The 25,102-nt window shown below is 42.9% G+C and overlaps 1 protein-coding gene across 1 annotated transcript; it reads left to right on the forward strand.

Moving 5' to 3' along the window:
- Positions 1-317: 317 nt before the first annotated feature.
- On the forward strand, positions 318-23,391 carry cops2 (COP9 signalosome subunit 2). The gene is made up of 13 exons (XM_085804679.1): positions 318-499; positions 1,160-1,273; positions 2,193-2,270; positions 3,014-3,139; positions 7,456-7,545; positions 8,477-8,554; positions 9,105-9,279; positions 13,250-13,428; positions 13,514-13,566; positions 20,280-20,377; positions 20,538-20,620; positions 21,558-21,616; positions 22,783-23,391. Exons 1-13 carry the CDS (start codon positions 446-448, stop codon positions 22,925-22,927), a joined length of 1,332 nt encoding a protein of 443 aa, XP_085660805.1. The 5' UTR covers positions 318-445; the 3' UTR covers positions 22,928-23,391.
- The last annotated feature ends 1,711 nt before the right edge of the window (positions 23,392-25,102 follow it).

The following is a 25,102-nucleotide window of genomic DNA, read 5'->3' on the forward strand; positions in this document are numbered from 1 at the left end:
AGATAGATAGATAGATAGATGGATGGATGGATAGATAGACAGGTAGACAGACAGACAGACAGACAGACAGAGATAGTTTAGATTAAAACGTTCAATCTAAACATTTCTTGAGGACTTTTGATAACTTGAGTTCTATAATATAACAGGAATGAAGGACGAACAACAAAACAGCAGACACACAACACATACAGTAAAAGAGACTAAAAGCTACTACATACAATGATATTATAATAATAAATTATTATTTAATAGTAGGTAGTTTTTGAGTGCAGTGTGACGGAGCAACAGCTCCACCTAGAGACCGACTCTCTCCGCTGCGCCTGGCCGCCCTGACTGCTCCTCTCCCCCGCTGCAAGACGCTGCACAGGCCGCTGTCTGTCTCCGAACCAGGACCAGGACCAGAACCAGGACCAGGACCGGCACCCGGACCGGGAGCACCGCCAACATGTCGGACATGGAAGACGACTTCATGTGCGACGATGAGGAGGATTACGACCTGGTATTTAATGATCTGTTTCCATCTGAACCCAGCGGAGTGTTGTTGTGAAGCGGCGCTAACGGCTGATGGAGCTGTTAGCCTCTAGCCGTTAGCTGCTAGCTGTTAGCTGCTAGCTGTTAGCCGTTAGCTTCCTGAGCTAAAGCAGCTGTTTACATCAACCAGCACCGACTTCACCTGTCCACCTGTCGGCTGTTTCCGGCTGCACCGCTCGGTTTAGTCAGTGAATGTAGTAATAATGATTAATATTTAATGATAAATGTGATTTAAACCAGAAAAACAAACTATGCAGCGAGGCGTTAGCTTAGCTTAGCTTAGCGCTAGCTCCTGGCTCAGCGCTGCAGTCAGAGCAACATGAAGCCTCGGTGTGTGCAGCTGTGTGTTGGTCTGTGTGTTGGTCAGTGCGGAGACAGGAGAGAGACTGTGATATCTGGACTGTAACGTGTTCATTTGTTTTATTTATTGGTTTATTTGGGTGGGACAATGCACATTAATGGACATATAAAAACGTGTAAACGTGCCGGATTGTAGCAGTTAGTGCTAGTTTCCATCCGGAGTCCCAGAACATAAAAACAGTAACGTACAGTGTCAGAACAACTACAACAACAACATAGTATTATATATAAAACGTAATGTAACGTGTTGTGTCCTCTGGTCCTGCAGGAGTACTCTGAGGACAGTAACTCTGAGCCCAACGTGGACCTGGAGAACCAGTACTACAACTCCAAAGCCCTGAAGGAGGACGACCCCAAAGCGGCTCTCAGCAGCTTCCAGAAGGTGGAGCAGTCCCTCAGTCCCTCAGTCACACATCTGTTCACACACACAGACACACACACACATATATACATATACAGTATATAAACATCACACACTCATGTCTAACTCCAAAAAGACACAAGAAGGAGGATAACAAGTCAGACTTTCCTTGCTGATCAAGTGCTGAAAACAGTCAGATATCTGAGCCACATAATAGATAGATAGATAGATAATCAGAGATGAACTATGATGATGCTGCTGCAAACTCGATGCACAAAACCAACACGCTTGTACAGAAATTGAACAAGTGTACTGTTGGTTTTACTTTAGTTTGTTAAGATCCCCATTAGCTTTTGCAAAGCAGCAGCTGCTCTTCCCGGGGTCTAAAACTCCATGTGGCAAATAATGATGCATTTCAGATCCAACTCAGGCGTCAGACATGGACAAGCACATCTCAGTCAGATGATGATGTCCACTTTTCAGGCCAGATTGTACAAGATTAGAGCCGCAACAATTAACCCAACAAAAGTTGATTATTAAATTAATCGTCAACTATTTTTTATAACAGAATAATCGGTTTGAGTCATTTTTAAATGAAAAAAAGCTCCAGATTCTCTGATTCCAGCTTCTTCAATGTGAATATTTCTGGTTTCTTTGTTCCTTTTTGACAATAAACTGAGTCTCTCTTTGGTTTGAGGACAAAACAAGACATTAGAGGACGATGTCGTCTGGTGGTTTGAGGAACACTAATTGATGTTTTTAGACATTTTTCTAACATTTTATTGACCAAACAACTAATGGATTAGATAGATCGTTAACATAATCTATAGATTACAGATACAGGAGCATCGTGAGCAGAGCTGCTGAGCGACATCGTGACATTGTGAAAGTTTGAGTTTTTCCTCGGTTAGAGACGAGTCCTGACTGTTTCTGTCCTCAGGTGTTGGAGCTGGAGGGAGAGAAAGGAGAGTGGGGCTTCAAAGCTCTGAAACAGATGATCAAGATCAACTTCAAGCTGGTAGGACACACACACACACACACACACACACACACACACACACACACACACACACACACACACACACACACACACACACTCTTGCAGTGTTGTTTTTGGCAGGCATTTTAGATTTAGTCTTAGTTTTAGTCTTTTGGACTAAAATGTTTATTAGTTTTAGTCAATTGTAGTCATTTCTATATGTGATAGTTTTAGTCGATGAAAACTCAAAAAGGTTTTAGTCTAGTTTTAGTAAAAATAAATAAATCAATAAGTAGGCTATTGGAGATTGCTGTTGGGCAGAAACTTTTTATCTCCATCTCCATTTTTTCCAACACATTTCAACTAATTTTTTTATGAATTGATGCTCTGGCCTACTTCATCATACAAGAGTGTCACACCTAAGATGTGAAAATAGCAGATCTATAAGTTCAACACATTGCAACACACTGTGAGCTTGTAGATCGGCTATTCCCACCAATAATTACAATAATAAAGGAATGGTTTTACACATACAATGTTTCCACCCAAAGGCAAATACTTTCTGGTCTAAGGATTATGCATCACACACGTCTCGTCATGTTTTCGTCATCATTGTTGATGAAAACAACGCTGCTCATTGGGAGTTTTTCCTGAGTGGATGTGAGGGTGTAAAGGACAGAGGATGCTGTGATGATGCTGTGTAAAGAGCTTTGAGACGAGCGGTTTGTAGGAATGTGCTGTAGTACTAACAACTAACCTGCCCTGTTCTGATTGGCCCTCAGACCAACTTCCCAGAGATGATGAACCGGTACAAGCAGCTGCTGACGTACATCCGGAGCGCCGTGACCAGGAACTACTCGGAGAAGTCCATCAACTCCATCCTGGACTACATCTCCACCTCCAAGCAGGTGAGGACGACCGCCGGTCTCACGCTGAGACTCCAGCTGCTCTAACGTGTCTGTCAGTACGTTTACATGCAGCTTAGTCCAGCTCGGCTCAAAACTAGATTTTGGCGTCAAGTCGGACTTCTGTCCTTGTTAGGGTTAGGGTTAGGGTTAGGGTTAGTTTACATGCAACTGAGAAAACTGAATAACTGACGGGTCCATCGCCCCCTCATGGTGTCACCCGTTGTTTCAGTGGGTTAATGCCCCCCCCCCCCGTCCTGTTGACTTTTCTGTCACCTCGTAAAAAACTGAATATAGCAGGGATGCAAACAGCGCGCCGAAAAGCGAAACTCGCTTTTTTCATGACCAATTAGGTGACTTGTGTGAATTGTTCAGATCCGAAGAGTTTTTGTTTTTGAGGGGGGGGGTCTGAGCGTCTCAGCTGGGGTCAGTAAAATGTTTTTCTAACAGGCTGACAGTGACAATCACGTGAAACTGAGGTGAACTCATTCATGGCCTCTGATTATACTGATAACAGCCGACCTATTCACCTCCCATGTAGACGCGACATGCACGCTCATTAAAGGGATAGTTCACCCTAGAATGATATTTCGCTCATTATCTACTCCCCCTCATGTTGACTAAGGGCTGGGAGAAGTTTCAGAGTCCTCCGTCCCTTCTCTGCGTTACAGGGGGTCTTGGTGTAGCAGTGCATGTCCATATAACGGTTGCAAAGGGACACCAGAGCTCTTCGTAAAAAAAACACACACAAAAAAAACATCCAAATACCTCCATGATGCTCGTATGTAATGTCCGTCTTGTGCTGAAGCCCCAAATTGCGTAATTGTCCCGAAAAAAATTAAATAAGTCTATATTTTAAGCTTGTTTGTAGCGGAAGCTTCTCGAAGCTCCTCTTCCTGGTCCGTCCAAATCTCGCGTGACAAGCTTAAAATATAGACTTATTTAATTTTTTTCGGGACAATTACGCAATTTGGGGCTTCAGCACAAGAGGGACATTACATACGAGCAGCATGGAGGTATTTGGATGTTTTTTGGTGTGTCTTTTTGTTATGAAGACAGTTGGTATCCATTAGCAACCGTTATATGGACATGCACTGCTACGCCGAGACCCCCTGTAACTCAGAGAAGCCACGGAGGACTCTGAAACTTCTCACAGCCCTTAGTCCACATGAGGGGGAGGAGATAATGAGCGAAATATCATTCTAGGGTGAACTATCCCTTTAAAGCGGCGTGTATCCGCGTGCAGTCGGTGCGACAGCGACGCTGTTTTCCCCCCGTGCACGTGGAGCTGTGCGCCGTGGACATGCACGGTTCCCTACGTTGCTGTGTCTGGCAGGTGTTTCCACGGAGCTCTGCCCCGTTTCAGAGGTGAAGGAAGCCCTGAGTGGAAAGACGTCGCCTCCGCGATGTAGAATGTGTTCAGTTAAAGTGAAACTAACACATTATATAGGCCTATATGTCCATTACACACTGAATGAAACATCCCATGTCTTTATTTATTCAGTTTATTTTAATAGTAATAATTATGACTAACATTCAGTGAAGACCTAAAAATCAAAATGGAAATATTGCAAAGGAATTTTTTTTTTAAAGCATTTTTAATCTAGAAATGTTGGCCTTCTGAAAACTATGTCCATCTATATGCACTCAATACTTAAAATCTAATAACTGACGGGTCCATCGCCCCCTCATGGTGTCACCTGTTGTTTCAGTGGGTTAATACTAGGGGTGGGTATCGCCAAGGACCTCACGATACGATACGCATCACGATACTTGAGTCACGATACGATACGATATTGCGATATCCAAATTTTGCGATATATTGCGATATTCTACATAGTTCACTGAAAAATGTAAAAGGCATTATGCATCTTAAAATCCGAGTTGTATGTACATCAGATGATAGTGATAATTTATAGGACAAACTGAGTCAAAACAATGTAATTCTAATTATCCATGCCATTTTATACAAGTGCAAGTTACAACAACATATTTGCATGTACAACACACAGTCTGAGGCAGCAGCACAGTGACACCTCGCGGAGCAGAGGTGCGGAAGTCGTACTGGATTTCGATATTCGAAATCGATATTTAAATATTGAATATCGATATCGTATCGCGGTATAAAGTATCGCGATATATTGCCCCCCCCCCCCCCCCTCCCCGTCCTGTTGACTTTTCTGTCACCTCCTAAAAAACTGAATATAAACAACGTAGTAGCTTAATAATAAATCCTCAACTGCAGTTCCCGACCAGACGCACCAGTCTGGACCGGATTCACACTGAGTAGGGATGTCCCGATACCACTTTTTCACTTCCGATACGATACTGATATTGCAGCCTTCAATATCGGCCCGATACCGATATTGATCCGATATTAGGGGTGGTGAAAAAAAACGATTATTTATATTTTTCAAATTCTAATACAAAGGAGAGTCCTCCTGTTGCTGACTGACAGGCTGCTGCTGTCATGTTCTTCTATGGGACAGACAGTAGTGAGCTTACTTTTGAACTGTAAAATATTAAAATATTATTTACAACTGTTATTGAATTACTGTATGTACATCAATGTAAAACAAAAGGCAAAATCTTCTTGCTTCAAGGTTTTATTTGTCACTCCAAATTGAAGATTATAGCCTGCCCTACAGTAAAAATGGCATACCTAAAATAAAAAGAGGAGTAAAGCAATATATTAAGCAGCAATATTTAAGCATAAAAGATGTTTAATCAAACCCACATAGTTTGAAACAACGTTCAAAACACACAGCCAGTGTCACAACTAAGTATAAAGCCCGCTAGCTTAATGCTAACGTATAATGTAAAACGCCATAGACAGGCTAACAGAAATTAGCATCGTTAATTTAATGCTGGCTTTAGCACTGTTACTCGCGCCCGGTGTGAGCGCACCGTAACCTGACCGTAACACGGCACAACATGTGGACCAGCTGGTCTTCCTCCAGAAGAATCTGACCACCGACCCCGTCGGTAGTTAATCTGAACTGTACATTTAGACCAATATAGCGCATTTACACGTACGTGTGTGTAGTCTACGTGCCACACAGCCGATATCACTTCTCCTTGCTACACACGCTGTTGTTGTTGTGATCATGTGATCTCTGCATGCTGCAGCCGGGCGCTCTTCTTCTCTGGCGGCCGGCGCACCAACATTAAGGTGCATTACGCCACCTACTGTGTTGGAGTGTGAACGACAGTCACCTATTCATATGGGACTGAAGTGCTGGAGCGGAATAATGGACTGCTTTTATCGGAGTGTTTATATCGGAGATTTTAGATGCAGTCCAATATAATCCGATATTCGTTTTTTCGGCTGATATCTGACATAAATCCGATATCAATATCGGATCGGGACATCCCTAACACTGAGAATAGGATACGGGCTTCCTTTTTTCATCTCTCGCTCTCTTTTTTTCAATAAAACCCTCTTGCTGGTGGCGCTGTGTGAAATGCATTGAATCGTTGCTGACGTTGGGTTTTTTTCTTTACTTTGCCGGGTTCAGGCGGCTTCTCTGCTCCACTTGGTGCCGTCTCTACTGTTGTGGAGCATGAACACATGTAGGGATGTCACAATTAACTTGTTTTCACAATTAATCGCGGTATTAAACGCCACAATTAATTGATCGCAAAGATTCCTAAATACCGTCACTTTCCAAAAAAAGATTATGTATGAACCGTGTCGGCAGATGTGGCGCCAAAGTAAAGGTTAAATGCACAGATTCTGGTCCATTTAACTAACGTAACACTGAATTAGTAGGAATTTAAATGTTAGCTTGTCATTTGTAATAAAAAAAAAGATTAAAATTAACTTAAACATTTGGTATCGATGACAATTAATGACTTGAATATTTCAAACACTTCCCCTGGTGGATTAATAATTGGTCATATTTTAATGGATATTTAAAATACTTTATAATTAGTAATGTATATTTGAACTATATTTGATTTTACACATTACTGTAATAGTGTTGTGAAATTAATGAATGCATAATAATCGTGATAATCGTAAACACCGCAATTATTTCTCTGACAATAATCGTACCAAAAAAATCTATAATCGTGACATCCCTACACACATGCATTGTCCAGTTCTACTCCGACTAAGGTGTTTACATGACGGAGAAAATCTACTTCCAATCGCATCATCTGGGTGTATTAATGGGAGTTCTCCAACTCCCATTTCAGTCGGACTCAGTCGGTGTTTACCTGCACTTCAGTTGTCCAGTTGTAGTCGGATTAAGGCAATAATTTTGAATTCAGTTTTTTCAAGTGTCATGTAAACGTAGGCTACCGTGTGTTTCCAGATGGACCTGCTGCAGGAGTTCTATGAAACCACGCTGGAAGCTCTGAAAGACGCCAAGAACGACCGACTGTGGTTTAAAACCAACACCAAGGTACGAGACGACTCCTCCTAGGTCAGGTTAGGTTAGTCTATTAGTCTCCACCAGGGAGAAATGTGTTGCAGAGACAGGGAACATGTTGCATACATAAAAAACACATAGCTACAAGTTAAAAGACTGGTGGAGTAAACAGACCACACTCATGGTTCCTACGCAAGTATGGAAAGTATGGAAAAGTATGGAATTTGATTTGATACATTTCCAGGTCTGGAAAAGAATGGAAAATGGAAATTATTGTATGGAAATATATTTATCTTAATACTTATCTGGTTTGGTTTTATGAAATTATCTAGGTTAATTATTTTTGTATGTGCTAGTGTATATCTATAGCTACAATCTCCTGTGATGAATGATTTGGTTACATAATGGCATACACATTCAGAATAATGAAAACAAATGATTAATCGCATGATTTTTTAAATATAATGCACAACTATTTACTCAAATATCACAAATTATTTGATTTTTTTTTACCGAGAAGTCTGGGAATTAGGGTCTGGAATTTGGAAATTTCAATTGTGTAGGAACCCTGCACACTGGACAATCCTGCACATGCAGCAAGCTGATGTGAACGTCATTCACATGCATCCACACCGCTACTCTAACTGTAATCATAAATATACATTCATATCAGCATCACATAACCTCAAACATACATTAATCCATTCATCCACTCACATGTGTCCATAGTTTGACTCATAATACATTCATTTCCATATACACATAGCCTATGTTCGTATACGTATACAGTCATAGCTCAGCGACGTTCCTCCTGGTCACTGAGCTTCTTCACTTCACCGTTTGTTTTTATTCTGTTTTATGCTTCTTTTTTTTTAATGTAAAGCACATTGAGTTGCCTTGGTATGAAATGTACTGCTATATAAATAAAGACGCCTTGCCTTCTCTTCCTGTTTGTCCTCTGCAGCTGGGGAAGTTGTATCTGGAGAGGGAAGAGTACGGGAAGCTGCAGAAGATCCTCAGGCAGCTGCACCAGTCCTGTCAGGTAGGAAGCGCCACATGCAACAAGACATTTCTTTAATTTGGTTCATTCCCTCATTCATTCATGACTGCTTTTACGCATGCTGACTTACGCCAGCGTCGTAGGAGGAATTATACACAAAGCAATACTGACACCATGTAGCGGGGGAAAAGTAGTGTAGTAGTTGTAAATGATATTGACTTTGATGTGTTTTTTTGTTCCCCTCTCACAGAAAATATTTTATTAGACAATTTCCAAAGCTGTAAATCAAACTTCCAATATATTTGTTGTGTGTTTTGAATAAGTTACTTGTCATTTCCGATTTTGTTTTTTCTTTTGTATTTGTGGACATCTAACTTTTTATACATTCATTTGACATCACTTCAGCATACATATTGTGATAGCCTAGGTTGTGCTGAAAAAAATTGATTGATTTGATTTTACCTTCTAGGGTTGAGGATACAGAGGCATTTTTAGATAAGAAGACCAGGCGGGCAAGAAATGGGGAAAAATGGCTTGGACCTCTGACGTATTAAATCTTAAATGGATGTTTCTCTGGTTTCATGTGGGCCAGACGGACGACGGCGAGGACGACCTGAAGAAGGGAACCCAGCTGCTAGAGATCTACGCTCTGGAGATCCAGATGTACACGGCTCAGAAGAACAACAAGAAGCTGAAGGCGCTGTACGAGCAGTCGCTGCACATCAAGTCTGCCATCCCTCACCCTCTCATCATGGGCGTCATCAGAGGTAGGTGGCATCCCTCACCCTCTCATCATGGGCGTCATCAGAGGTAGGTGGCCCATAGAAACACATCCCTCACCCTCTCATCAGAGGTAGGTGGCCAATTGATAGATATCACGTGACGTCACACAGCGTTCGCAGCCGGTCACAGCGCCATCTTGGGTACCGACTTCCAAAGGCAGTCTATGGGCTGTGACATCAAATCTCACAAAAATAGTGGATAAACCTTTTTTTTATTACATGGCTCTATTGAATGTCGTATTCCGATAATTTATTGATATTTCTGATATTTATTTACATCTTGATTTTGCATTTAACAGTCTGTTATTCCTGTTTAACAGATCGTTGCTAAGTAAAATACACTAGGTAGGGACGCCGCTCTGATCAGCGCAGCACAGAAAAGAGAAACTATGCAGGATATTTACTTTCTGTTTAATTTTTTACCGTCATTAAACAGCTTGGGAGACATGTCCGCCAAGGGAGGCTGCCTCACTCTACTGAGTGTGAGCGGCACGTACGTTCACGTTGCTTTCGTGAATTGTAAACACACAGACGCCCCCTCGGTTTTAGCTTCCAGCAGTTTAGCGGCTAATTCAACAGCAGTGATGGATAACTGTACCGGAGAGGATCAACAACTTCATGAGCTTCATTTGAGGAATAAACAGCAGCTTTTACCTGACGGGAGACCGACGCCTGAGCTACGGTAGCTAACAGCTAGCAGCTAGCAGGTTTTTACCTACTTTTCCTCTCTCCTCCCTCCCTCCCTCCCCCCTTTCTTATCGCACACACACGGCCCAGGTTGTCTGTCATATCTGTTGTAAACCTTGTAATAACAGCTTGTTGAGTACAGTTAACACTATTGCTGCCTCGGTTTGAGTGTGGATTAATTGTTAACGGTTTGTTTAATGTGAGTGGTGGTCATCGCGTCCTGATGAGTTGGGTTTTAATAACAGCTGAGCTGATAACGTAGCTGTGTAGATGGCGTGGATTGTGATGAGAAGGTGTTGCACTTTTAAGACTTATCTGTGCAAAACCTGTTTGTTGTGACTTTTTGCGTGATAAGATGATTTGCCGAATTCTTCTTCCATTCCTGCAGCCTTTTGTCTCAATGTTAACGATGGCAAAATGTCCAGATATTTTATTACTTTATGAAAATAAATGTCTGTGAGTTAAAAAGAAGTGGGCTATGCATTTCTGATTTGATTTGGCTTTTCGTGTATTTGGAGGAGAGACAGAGCGAGCGAGAGAGAGAGAGAGAGAGAGAGGTCCGCTGGGTGAGCTAGATTAACTGTTAACGGGAGAGAGAGCGGCGCACCGCGCTGTCAAAGATCGTCTCAGCAGAAATGGTGTGTGCTTTCAAGGCAAGGCCATCAAAATGAGAAATATCCATATCCAAACTACATCAGGCAGCAGTCATTTCTGGTCAGAGAGGATGTGGCTGCACTGAGCTGAATAGAGGTTAACTCAGTGTTCGGTACCCAGCATGGCGGCGGCCAGGTGGAACGCATCGTGACGTCACCTTACTGATAAGTATCTATTGAAACACATCCCTCACCCTCTCATCAGAGGTAGGTGGCCAATAGAAACACACGCTGGCTTCACTTTCAGTTTCATTTATTGACAAGGGACAATCTACATTAATAAAACATGATAAAAACAGATGTAAATGCACCCGAGTTACGTAGCTAAAAGAGCTAGTTTTCATGGCCAGTCCCTCTGCCTGATGATAAAAGGCAACCTTAAAAACAAAGCTGTGATTCATAGCCGTGACAGGTGTGGCACGACAAGCTGTGATCAGCTGTGGTCATTGAATAGACTACACTACAGTAGGTCATTTCAATTTGCGCATCTGTGTTTTTTCCTTTTTATTTTGTTTAATAACATTTATATGCGCATCGAGAGTGAGTGAGTGAGTGAGTGAGTGAGTGAGCGAGTGAGCGAGCGCGAGAGAGAAACAGCGGGTGCACCAGATGATTGCCAGCCGACAAAAACTGAAATGAGACGGTTAAAGAGAAGAAAAACACAGAATATAGAATAAGAGACTTTGTCCCGAGGAAGGATGGGATGGTGGCTCAGGTTTAGTGATGAGGAAACTGTCACTGCAGCTGCACATCTGTCAGCAGCTGCTCCAAACAGACACGTCAACTTTAATTTGAAGGGACAGATTAGATGTTGATTTTGTTATAACAGTGACTTTGTTGCACCCAAACATTAAGAATAGCCTATAGAACAGACCCGGCTTGAGACCGGCTTTTATTTGCTTTTTTTTGAGAATTTACAGTACTGTAGCGAGGATGAGAAGGCTCGCGGTTAAAATGTAGACTTGATCTAAAGTAGGATATTACTCTGTCTGCTGGTCAGAGGGGGGACAACACCAGAGGAGGGGACATCTGCAAATCGCACCCTGACTATAACTATCTGGTTACTACATATAGGAAGATACATGACAGAATACTCGATGCCTGTACCACATATGTGACCCGTTCCATCAAAATGAGTCGGAAGTCGCAACGTTCTATTTTTAGATAATCAGCTGATAACATGGAAAACCCATAGAAAATCAAAAAACATTTTTTACCCTAATTTCAAAGCAATGACATTCAAAAACAATCTCCCAAAGTTTCACAGTCCAGATAATTGAGAAAAGGCAGATAGGTAAATGATGATTAAAGTTGACTTGCAACTTAAACCCTCTGAAAATGAGTGCTGCTTCGGTGCAAAACATGAAATATCTTCTGAACCGTTCATGATAGAGACGAGCTGAAAACTGCATCTGAACCGCGGGATTCTCCGCTTTCCGACGGTCATTGAATGTTGCCTCTATGATGAGAAGGGACGGGTACAGAAACAGATGCTAAACCGAGTAGCATCGACGCTAACAGAGCGTAGCAACGACGCTAACAGAGTGTAGCAACGACGCTAAACCGAACGTAGCATCGATGCTAACCCGAACGTACACGCTTGCACATGTTTTACAAAATGTCAACAAAACATGACAACTTCTGAACCGTTTATGATAGAGACGAACTGTAAAAAGCATCTGAATCGCGGGATTCTCTGCTTTCCGAGGGTCATTGAATGGTGCATCTATGACAACAAGGGACCGTATAGGGTGCGTGTAATCACGTGGTACAGGAACAGATGCAAAAACTTTAACTGCAGTTTTCTCAGGTTTTAGAACAGAATAAGGACGCACTCACACTAGGGCCAGTTGATCCGTGCCGTGCTGAAGCCCGAATGCCCCCCCTCCCCTGTCCCCCGCTGGCCCGCACTCACACTACCTCGAACCCAAGCGTGCTCAAGCACGGTTGCCTCCGACACAAACGTCATCACGTTGATATAACAACACGGCGGATGCGCTCTGACTGCTGAAAGAACGGCGCTTTGACCGGTTGTCATGGTTATCTTGAAGTTTAATCAAAGCGACGTTAACTAGCGATGTTTACGGCGCGACGTAATCGTTAAGTGACTGTTGTTTACATGCGGCTGTAGACACGTGGTGGAGAACGAGCCCGCAGCGCATTACGTGTGCGCATTCCTGGCCAAGCGTACCGTGCCCAAGCTACACCTCTCCCAACCGTGCCGGGCCAGGGAAGTGTACCGTGCTCAGGCACGGCACGCTTGCACTCACACCATTAATAGAATCCGGACTTTAGGGGGCAAACGTGCTTGGGCACGGTACGATTGCCTAGTGTGAGTGCACCCTAAGAGAGTGAAAGATCGTAATTCAAATGGCCACATCTAGAAAACCATCAAATGTATGACTCTGACTAGGGAATCATTTTAAAGCTTATTTTCTAATCTTTCCATTGATACCAAAATCTCAACTTTGAAATTTGGGGTCACTGTGACTCATTTTGATGGATCGGGTCACATATGCAGTAACTATCTGGTCATCTGATGATGTCATGCTGCTGGTTGATGATGTCATGCTGCTGGTTGATGATGTCATGCTGGTTTCCCGCTCCTCCAACAGAGTGCGGAGGGAAGATGCACCTGAGAGAGGGGGAGTTTGAGAAAGCACACACAGATTTCTTTGAGGCCTTTAAGAACTACGACGAGTCTGGCAGCCCGAGGAGGACGACGTGTCTGAAGTACCTGGTGTTGGCCAACATGCTGATGAAGTCTGGCATCAACCCCTTCGACTCCCAGGAGGTCAGAGACATGACACAACGTCGTTTAAACATCTGCTGCAGTTTAAATGTAAAACTTTAACTGTTGTTCATCTTCTCCTCCAAAGGCCAAACCGTATAAAAACGACCCAGAGATCCTCGCCATGACGAACTTAGTGAGGTAAGAAAACATCCACTTGTTGAGTTGTTTTGATGTTCAGAGGTGGCAAAAGTACTCATATTCTGTGCTTAAAGGGATAGTTCAACATTTTGGCAAACTGGCCCATTGCCATAATCCCTATAGTCATAGCAGTAGGTTTGTTACCTTTAATTGTCGGTGTAAGCTGTTTTTAGAACGGCGGAGCGAAGCGGCAGGCTGCTTTGAGCTACACTACGGAGGCTAAGGGAATTTCTTGGTTTCCCTCATCAAACTCATCAAATACACAACCCAACAACTCAAAAACGCTGTTGTGGACAAGTTGTGAGCTGCACATTCACCACGCTATGAGATAATAACGGAACGTTACGAGACGGAGCTGTTTTAGAGGTAAATTCATGCAAAACCGCTGATGCGCGTTGCGTTCAGGGACAGTTTTTCAGCAAGCAGACTCTGTATTTACCCTGTATTTACCTCGAAAAAGGCTCAGTTTCGTAACGTTCCATTATTATCTCATAGCGTGGTGAATGTGCAGGTCACAACTTGTCCATGAGAGCGTTTTGGAGTTTTGGGATTTTGTATTTGATGAGTTTGATGAGGGAAACCAAGAAATTCCCTTAGCGTCCATAGCATAGCCCTGAGCAGCCTGCCGCTTCGCTCCGCCGTTCTAAAAATAGCTTGCACCGATAAATAAAGTTAACGAACCTACTGCTGTGACTATAGGGATTATGGCAATGGGCCAATTTGCCAAAATGTTGAACTATCCCTTTAAGTAGAAGTACAGATACATGTGTAAAAAAAATACTCTGGTAAAAGTAGAAGTACTGATTCAACTCCTTTACTCAAGTAAAAGTAAGAAACTACAGGCTCTGAAATGTACTTTCAAAGTAAAAGTAAAAAGTAAAAATGAATTTTTGCCGTTAATGAAACCTACATCCTTTGATCATTTTGTTAAACAAAAAAAGTTCAGACTGAATAATCAAGATTGAACTGACCCCATTAATTTACAGACCTCACAACATAATAATAATAATCGTAAATGGTAAATGGACTTGCACTTATAAAGCGCTTTTCTAGTCACTTGGACCACTCAAAGCACTTTACACTGTAATGGTCGCATTCACCCTTTCACACACATTCATACAGCTCTGTACGCAGACTAATCATTCACACACATTCATACATCTGATGATGCATCGGAGGGCAAGTGTGGGTTCAGTGTCTTGCCCAAGGACTGGGGGAGCCGGGAATCGAACCTTTTTTCTGAGTTGAGGTCCCATGGCGACGTTACTTCCTGCTTCCGCTTCGGCTGTCTAATATCCAGTACAGGTCAAAGGTTTGGACACACTCGATGTTAAGTTACAATTGACTATGTCATGTTCTGTTGGGTACTCTTATTGTGAAAAGCCCGAAAGAGGATGTAAGGGGGGGACTAAGCGGATGTATGTAAAGCTTTACGGAAGTTGTTGTTGTGGAGTTTTTTTGGCGGCGGTGAAGTAAAGTGGTCGCTATCAAACAGAAGAAGTCGTTTCGTTCTTGTTTATCATGGTAGCAGAGGATGGTTAGCAACTACAGAGTCCCGCCGAGCTTCGACGAAGGGAAGTCGTTTGAAAGCTGGAAGAATGAAGTCGCCATTTGGACTAGAGTTACGGATCTGGAAAAGAGCAAGCAAGCGCTTGCTGTGGTTTTGGCGCTGTCGGGGAGAGCGCGAGAGACGGCGATGGAAATACCGGTAGATGACCTAGATAAAGACTCCGGTATGGAAACGCTACTTGCAAAGCTTGACAACTTGTTTCTTAAGGAAGAAAAAGACCTAATCTACGAAGCGTATTCAAACTTTGACAAGGTTACGAGAGACAGTAGTGTGTCAATGTCGGACTATATAATTGATTTTGAGCAACGGTACTCCAGGATGCGCAAATACAAGATGGAGCTTCCCGACGCAGTGCTAGCTTTCAAACTGCTGGATACTGCATGTCTAGAAATGAAAGATCGACAGCTAGCTCTGACAGCATGCACAGATCTGACATTTGCATCAATGAAGTCAGCATTAAAGAGGATATTTGGAGGAAAAGTCTCTACATCCTGCATGGGAATAAACCAAGAAACTGCATACATTACTGAACAGAGACGACAAAGGGGCAAGTCAGGCCCACAAAAGGATCACAGCAAAACACCATTGCCTGGCACAAATCCACTGGACAGGTATGGTCGCAGATCAAAATGTGCTGTCTGTCAATCCACATTTCACTGGGCCAAGGACTGTCCACACCGAGGTGAGCAGGTCAAACTCACAGAAGAGAGTAGCACAAATGAAGTTGAGGAATGTAACATTACTCTATACACAGAAGAGTCACCCACTGAAGCAGAAATCTTTATGACAGAGTGTTTTGGTTCAGCAATTATTGACACAGCATGCACTCGAACTGTATGTGGACAGGAGTGGCTGGATAACTATGCCACTGGGTTAAGCAAGAATAAACTAGATGACTTGACAAAAACAGAAGAACCAAGTTGTAGGCCATTCAGATTTGGTGATGGAAAAGTAGTGTATTCCACTAAAAAGTTAAGAATTCCTGCAAAAATTGGACAGACCAATTGCCACATTGAAACAGATGTAGTCCCAGCCAACATACCACTGCTTCTGAGCAAAGCTTCCATGAAAAGAGCAGGGACAGTTCTGGACATGGAAAACTACAAAGCAGTGATGTTCAACAAACCTGTAAAACTGGACTTTACAAGCTCTGGTCATTACTGCGTGAACATAATGGACAACAAAACCAAGGGACATGAAGAAAATCAGTGTGAGAATGAAATACTGATCATCTCGGAGGAAATGAACACATCTGAAAAAAAGAAGATTTTGCTGAAGCTTCACAAGCAATTTGGTCATGCTTCTGCAGAGAGACTTCAGAGACTCCTAAAAAGCTCAGGTAACAAAGATACAGAATGCAACAATCTTCTGGAAAAAATTGTGAGTGAATGTGAACTGTGTCAAAGGTACAGTAAAACTACACCAAGGCCTGCTGTTGGTCTACCACTCGCATCTCAGTACAATGAGACTGTAGCAGTAGATCTCCACGAACTTAAACCAGGTGTGTGGTATTTACACATTATTGACCAGTTTACACGGTTCAGTGCGGGCAGCGTTCTGACTACAAAGAAATCCTCTGAGATAGTGAAACATTTTGTCCATGATTGGATAAGTGTGCATGGTCCACCTCAGAAATTATTCAGTGATAATGGAGGGGAGTTTAATAATGAGGAAGTGAGAGACATGGCGGAAAATTTTAACATAGAAATAAAGACAACAGCTGCTTACAGTCCATGGAGTAATGGACTTTTGGAGCGACATAACCAAACACTCTCAGAGATCATAATGAAGGTGAAGTCGAGCAATGGCTGTGACTGGAGCACAGCTATGGACTGGGCTCTAATGGCTAAAAACACCATGCAAAGTGTCCATGGCTACAGTCCTCATCAGTTAGTCTTTGGACAAAATCCCAACCTGCCGTCTATACTAACTGATAAACCCCCAGCTCTAGAGGGCACAACTAAAAGTGAGTGGGTGGCAAAACACATCTCTGCCTTACATGCATCGAGAAAGGCATTTACAGAAGCAGAATGTTCGGAGAGAATACGGAGAGCACTGCGAAAACAAATCCGGCATACAGATGAAAAATATGAAACCGGAGACAAAGTTTATTACAAGCGAGTGGACTGTCAAGAATGGAAAGGACCAGGAGTTGTAATTGGTCAGGATGGTGCAGTGGTCTTTGTCAGACATGGTGGAACCTGCGTTAGGGTACATCGTCTCAGACTAAAAAAAGAGAACACAGAAAATGTGGATCAACATGTCACAAGAGTTGATTATGAAGATGATACAAACTTTGAGCGAGTACAGAACACTGTTGACAATAACACAACAGACACTGATGACACTGTACCTGAAATGCAACAAAGTACGAGTCAAATGGAGCCTACAGCAATGTCCACTAGGGTGCAGGAAGAACCAGAACACCACACGCGTGACACTACAGCGGCACAGACTGCTGTAGAGAAGGAAAAAGATACTAACCTGAAAATGGGACAAATTGTGACATACAGGGACAAAGATGGAGGGACTTTACACACAGCTAAGGTCTTAGGCCGAGCAGGAAAAGCTAAAGGTAAATACAGAAACTGGTTTAATTTACAATTTATTGAACCAACTGTTGATGCAGGCACCACAGGAGCGGTTGATATGTCAGATGTGGAGGATCTTCAGGTGGAAATGAACATTACTGACGCAAACGCTACAGACGACCATGATGATGTTTTTGTAACAAAAGATGTATCATTTAACTTGGCAAAACATGAAGAGATAAAGAACTGGACTAACAACAATGTGTTTGAGGAAGTCAAAGATGAGGGACAAAAGTGTATTTCCACCAGATGGGTGTGCACTCTCAAAGACACAAGCAAAGGACAAATACCCAAAGCACGACTTGTTGCTCGAGGCTTTGAGGAGTTAGAAGTATCAGAGCTGCAAAAGGACTCACCCACATGTGCTTCTGAGTCTCTTCGGCTCCTTCTCGCAGTTATTTGTCAAAGACAGTGGACACTTCATTCTATGGACATAAAGTATGCTTTCCTACAAGGTATGGCACTATCACGAGACATTTACATTAAACCACCTCCTGAGGCTAAGAGTGAAGGAACATTGTGGAAGCTAAAGAAATGTGTGTATGGTCTTGCAGATGCTTCCTTATACTGGTACAACAGAGTTAAAGAAATAGTGCTAACAGCAGGAGGTAAAATGTCAAAAGTTGATCCAGCTGTTTTCTACTGGCTGGATCAGGACTGTGCTGTAACTGGTGTTCTTGCCTGTCACGTTGATGACTTCATATGGGGGGGCACACAAAGTTTTTCCACAACTGTGATACCTCAGCTCAGATCTGCATTCTTGGTTGGTCGAGAGGAACATGAAAAATTCTGCTATGTGGGAATAGACTTTGTAACAGTCGGCAGAAAAGTGCAGATACACCAAGAGAACTATATCAAGCATATGCAGCCTATACACATGGATCCCTCAAGAGCTGTAGAACAAGACTCATCTCTCAGTGAACAAGAAAAAGCCCAACTCAGGTCCAAAATAGGCCAAATTCTATGGGTAGCAAGACAGAGCAGACCAGATGTGATGTTTGATGCCAGCAACCTTGCATCAGGCCTAAAAGGTGCAACTGTTCAGACTATTCATGAAGCAAACAGAATAATATGCAAGCTTAAGTCGAAGAAGGTGGTTCTGAACTTTCAACACCTAGGAAGTGACAACGGCTTGAAGATGATTGTGTACAGTGATGCTTCATTCGGAAATCTCTCTGATGGAGGCACACAAGGAGGACACCTTATTCTCCTGATGGGGAAGCATGGGGACTTCTCACCTCTCTCTTGGCAGTCGAGGAGAGTCAAGAGGATTGTGCGTAGTACACTTGCGGGTGAAACATTGGCAATGTCAGATGGGATTGATAATGCCATCTTTCTGTCGACACTCTTCTCAGAACTTACTACTGGAGATGCTAAAAACACTGTACCAGTAATCTGCATCACAGACAATCACTCACTGGCTGATGCACTGAAGTCAACAAAGTCAGTCACCGAGAAAAGACTTCGACTAGAAATGAGCAGCATCAAAGAACTCATACAAGCCCAAAAGGTTCAGCGGATCCTTTGGTGCAACACGGAAGAGCAGCTTGCAGACTGTCTCACAAAGAAGGGAGCTTCAGCTCTGAAGTTACTCAAAGTACTAAGTGATGGACAGTATAAATTGTGTTAAAGAACAAAACTTGTGAGTTGTTATTAGTTCACACATATGATATGTATATATACTGTATGTGTACATAAATATGTTATTGGTTGTTAATACTGCTATATTCATATACAGGTTTTGTGGAAAAAAAAAAAAAAAAAAGAGAACAGTGAGTTTGTTAAGTTACAATTGACTATGTCATGTTCTGTTGGGTACTCTTATTGTGAAAAGCCCGAAAGAGGATGTAAGGGGGGGACTAAGCGGATGTATGTAAAGCTTTACGGAAGTTGTTGTTGTGGAGTTTTTTTGGCGGCGGTGAAGTAAAGTGGTCGCTATCAAACAGAAGAAGTCGTTTCGTTCTTGTTTATCACTCGATGCATTTCCTTTATTTTCATGACTATTTACATTGTAGATTCTCAGTGAAATTCCACTAATGAACCTGACAAGGCAACACCACCTGTGAAGTGAAAACCATGTTACGGTCAGGTTCACCTCTTGAAGCTCATCAAGAGAAGCCCAGAGTGTGCAAAGCAGTAATCAGAGCAAAGGGGGGCTACTCTGAAGAAACTAGAACTGGTGGGGGCAGAGATAGAGGAGGAGGAGGAAGAAGGAGAGGAAGAAGAAAAGACCTGTTTTCAGTTATTTCACACTTTTTAGTTAATTCCACATGTGTTCATTCATAGTTTTGGTGCCTTCAGTGAGAATAAAGGAAACACATAGAATGAGAAGGTGTGTCCAAACTTTTGGCCTGTACTGTAAATGTGCTTATATTTAAGATTTCTACTGCATAAACAAGAAACTAAGAGCAGGAAGCCCAGACGGAGATAAGAAGAGTGTTTATATGAGACTGTGAATGTGTTTGACGGCCGTCAGGATGAGTGTGTGTGTGGTTGTTATGGTTACAGGATGAGAGTCTCACTCTAACAGCTCTGTGTGTTTGTCCCTGCAGCGCCTACCAGAACAATGACATCACCGAGTTTGAGAAAATCTTGAAAACAAATCACAGCAACATAATGGACGACCCGTTCATCAGAGAGCACATAGAGGGTGAGTTAGTTCACTGCTGCTGCTGCTGCTGCTGCTGCTGCTGCTGCTGCTGCTGCTGCTGCTGCTGCTGCTGCTGCTGCTGCTGCTGCTGCTGCTGCTTCAGAAAGCTGCAGAAACCGGTTAGAACTGGTCCTGATGCTGTAACGTTGATGTGTTTCAGAGCTGCTGAGGAACATCAGAACTCAAGTCCTCATCAAACTCATCAAACCCTACACCAGAATACACATCCCCTTCATCTCTAAGGTGAGTTATTGGATTATTCCATGTTAAATACAACAAGCATCTGAGTAACACATAGTTTAAAGGGATACTTCACCCAAAATTGAAATGTCCCTCCTTATCTCCTCCCCCTCATGTGGACTAAGGGCTGGGAGAAGTTTCAGAGTCCTCCGTGGCTTCTCTGAGTTACAGGGGGTCTCGGCGTAGCAGTGCATGTCCATATGACGGTTGCTAATGGATACCAACTGTCTTCGTAACAAAAAGACACACCAAAAAACATCCAAATACCTCCATGCTGCTCGTCTGTAATGTCCCTCTGGTATTGAAGCCCCGACATGAGAAATTGTTCCGCTGGTCAGTGCAAATAACGTGAGATTTGCACTGACACAGGAAGAGCAGTGAACTGAGACACTGGGAGCTTCCGCTACAAAACAAGTTTGAAACATAGACTTATTTAATTTTTTTCGGAACAATTTCTCATGTCGGGGCTTCAATACAAGAGGGACATTACTAGGGCTGACCCAAAAAAGTCGAAGCTTCGTTCTTTGCCCCCCCATTGCGCACCCCGCCGGCCATCGAAGCTTCGATTAAAATTTATTTTATGTCCGCGAAGCGTCGATTACCAAGATATGATAATCGGGTCAGCCCTAGACATTACATACGAGCAGCATGGAGGTATCTGGATGTTTTTTGGTGTGTCTTTTTGTTATGAAGACAGTTGGTATCCATTTGCAACCGTCATATGGACATGCACTGCTACGCCGAGACCCCCTGTAACTCAGAGAAGCCACGGAGGACTCTGAAACTTCTCCCAGCCCTTAGTCCACATGAGGGGGAGGAGGAGATAATGAGGGAACTATCTACTATCTACTACCTTTTAATACGAATGAATGAAATCCAGTTTCAGCATCAACATGGATTCTCCTGGATGTAAATGTGTGTGTCCTTTTGTGTGTTTCAGGAGCTGAACATCGACGTGTGCGATGTGGAGAGTTTGCTGGTGCAGTGCATCCTGGACAAGTGAGTTTCACGTGGTCGTTAGTTCCTCATATCTGCTGCTGTGCTCGTCACCGTGTGGTCGTTAATCTGCTGTTACAGCTTCATGTTGCAGCCGGACCGGTTCACTGACGTCAGGGACTCAGAGGGAAAACACCACATCACTCTGAACTGTCAAGACTCAAACATCTAAACATACAATTACTTCATTTAGCTACACACACACACACAATGATCTGAAAACACAACCAGCAAGTTCTGTTATCCTTTGAGATTCCTTTGGGTGTTTAAAAGGATAGTTCAACATTTTAGTCAAATTGGCCCATCGCCATAACCCCTATAGTCATAGCAGTAGGTTTGTTACCTTTAATTGTCGGTGCAAGCTGTTTTTAGAACGGTGGAGCAGAGCCGTGAGCTGCTCAGAGCTACACTACGGAGGAGGCTCATTATGGGATTTCTTCTTGGTTTCCCTCATAAACTCATCAAATACACAATCCAACAACTCCACAACGCTCTGGTGGACAAGTTGTGAGCTGCACATTCACCACGCTATGAGATAATATCACAACGTTACCACACAGAGTTGTTAACCCTCCCTCTAAACAACTCTGTGTGGTAACGTTGTGATATTATCTCATAGCGTGGTGAATGTGCAGCTCACAACTTGTCCACCAGAGCGTTGTGCAGTTACGAATACGAATACGAAAACTTTATTATCCACATATTGGAAATTCCTCTTTGGTTTCACCCCCAGACATGTCTCACAACATCAGAACACATAACACAATAAAAAACATTTCAAGGATAGAAAAATATATAAAAATAGCCTACGGCAGTAACTGTACTTCACACATCACACATTCAAGTACATCATTTCGTAATTTCATAAAGCACACCACAGTACGTTGTTGGATTGTTGGCTCTGCTCCGCCGTTCTAAAAACAGCTTGCACCGACAATTAAAGGTAACGAACCTACTGCTACGACTATAGGGGTTATGGTGATGAAGGAATTTGACAAAATGTTGGACTAAGGTACTCTACCAACAGCTTTGTCCATGTCTGTAAGTCACGACGCAGCTACAGGAAGCAGAGAGGGACATTTCAAAGCTGTGTGAGTGTAAAACTGTGTGGACGGTTGTTGTTCTAACGCGTTGCGTGTCCTCTGTCCTCTGTGGTCCGTCCTCCGCAGCACGATCCACGGCCGCATCGACCAGGTGAACCAGCTGCTGGAGCTGGACTACCAGAAGAGAGGCGGCGCTCGCTACACCGCCTTAGACAAATGGACTAATCAGCTGAACTCTCTGAACCAAGCCATCGTCAGCAAGCTCACATGATGACGTCATTCATCGTCGTCGTCATGGTGACATCACACGAGCCCGGAGAGACGATGGATGGCATGTTGGAAGGAATTACATCCATACAGAAATATGTTACTGTGCTTCTTCTTCACGTCGGTCCTCTGAGCAGAAACACGGTGAAGACGACTCGACTCTACCGCGCGGCTTCAGAGCTCAGACAGGAAACCACTGACACTCGTTTTTGTTTTTGTGTTCCCGATTGGCCGATCCTTCCATGTGCAACACACACAGATGCTTCAGATATGTAGAAAACAAACACACACACACACACACAAAAAAGAAGAAAAAAAAGAAGTCCAGATGTGTATGAAAGCGTGTACACAGTATTTTAATGTATACTGTTGCCTGTTGGTAATAAAGAAGATTTCTCTCAGCACTAAAAGGTCGAGCTGCCTTTTGACTGGCTGCACTTCAACTGTCCAATAAAACCTTTTTATGTCCTAACCATCTAGTGTTGTGGTGCTGCAGACCGGTCGTAGGGTTAGCGTTAGCTGGTGGTGCTAATGATGCTGGGTGTCGCCATGACGCTCCATCCCACCGTGACTGTATTGTTGATAGCATAGACTGGTTGATAGACATCGGCCGTGATGACTTTATTTATAATCATCACCTAATTTTAATGAGAACAATACGGACGAGGTTACGAAGTCTATAAAACGAATTGTTGAACAAACATTTTAGATTAGCTGGGCTAACCGTTAGCTGTTAGCCGTTAGCAGTGTCTTTAATAACTCAATAAACGCTCCATGAAAAAATATTTTCTCCAGCGGATATCCTAGTTCCAACATGACTGAGCTAACTGGAGTAGTTTCATGTCGTGTCCCACAACGGGAGGGTTTTAACAGCTGACGTCCTGCTGGTAGCTTAGCTACTGCTGTTAGCTGTCAGCAGCAGCTAAGCTAACAACTAAGATAACCATGACTAATTACAAAAACGTGCACACAGAAATAGTAATATTTGTTAAATAATTCGTTTTATTGACTTAACAAACATCAGATTTAGTCAAAATGGTTTTGGCAGCTCGGAGCCCCCACATTTGGTACCTACACCGGTGGCTAACGCTACCAGTTAGCCGCTAACGCTACCAGTTAGCCGCTCGCTAGAATGCTACTAAAACCCACTTCCGTTGTGGTGTGACGCAATGGATCATGGGAACATAAAGTGGTGGATACCCAGGGGGCAAAGCAAAACAACAGACAGGGAGCGTTGTAAAAGGTGTGACAGCAGAAATGATCTCTAGGAACTTGAAGGATTAAAACCTGGGTGGACAACCTGGTCAACTAGCTGCTGGAAAGCTACAGGGACTAAAACCCCTTTCTGGGGTCGTTTGGCTGGAGAAATTATTATGTAAATGCAAATATTTAGGTACTACAATGACATAAATAGTCATACAACTATAACATTTGGCAGAGAGTATCTTGACACATAGGGGGAGGCATGAAAAAAAGATTCTGGGGTTTGTTGCAACTCGGTTTTAAGATATCACCCTCAACATCCCAAAAAAGACATTAAAAAAAGTACTGTTCGCCTGACAAATTCTCATGGAAATTATTATTTTTCAGCACTTTATGGAGAATATCTATGCTTAACATGTATATAGAAAACTTCCTTAATTCATAAGCTTCCATTTGAGTCCCAGATAGCCTTTCTACTAGCTACTGGAAAGCTACAGGCTGTCTCCAAACAATGCAACACCTATTGTGAAAAACTCCATGTTAACTGGCCTGATCAGAAAACATTCTATTTCTGGAACAGATAGATAGAGGAGACCGTTGGCCACAGCAAGTGGGGCTTTGGAGATAGAAAGGCTATCTTGGACTCAAATGGAAGCTTATGAATTAAGGAAGTTTTCTATATACATGTTAGGCATAGATATTCTCCATAAAGTGCTGAAAAATAATAATTTTCATGAGAATTTGTCAGGCGAACAGTACTTTTTTTTTGTCTTTTTTGGGATGTTGAGGGTGATATCTTAAAATCCAGTTGCAACAAACCCCAGAATCTTTTTTTCCTGCCTCCCCCTATGTGTCAAGATCAAGGGGGCAGTTGTGGGTCTGAGAAGTGAAGCTCACTTCCACGTTCAAAAAACTGCAATCCCCCCGGCTTCCTCTGGGGGCTGGTGTCAGAAGGGAGCATTCCCCATAGACCCCC

The sequence above is a fragment of the Trachurus japonicus genome, chromosome 3, assembly GCF_045865225.1.
Source record: "Trachurus japonicus isolate A0001 chromosome 3, Traja_1.0".
Lineage (NCBI taxonomy): Eukaryota > Metazoa > Chordata > Actinopteri > Carangiformes > Carangidae > Trachurus > Trachurus japonicus.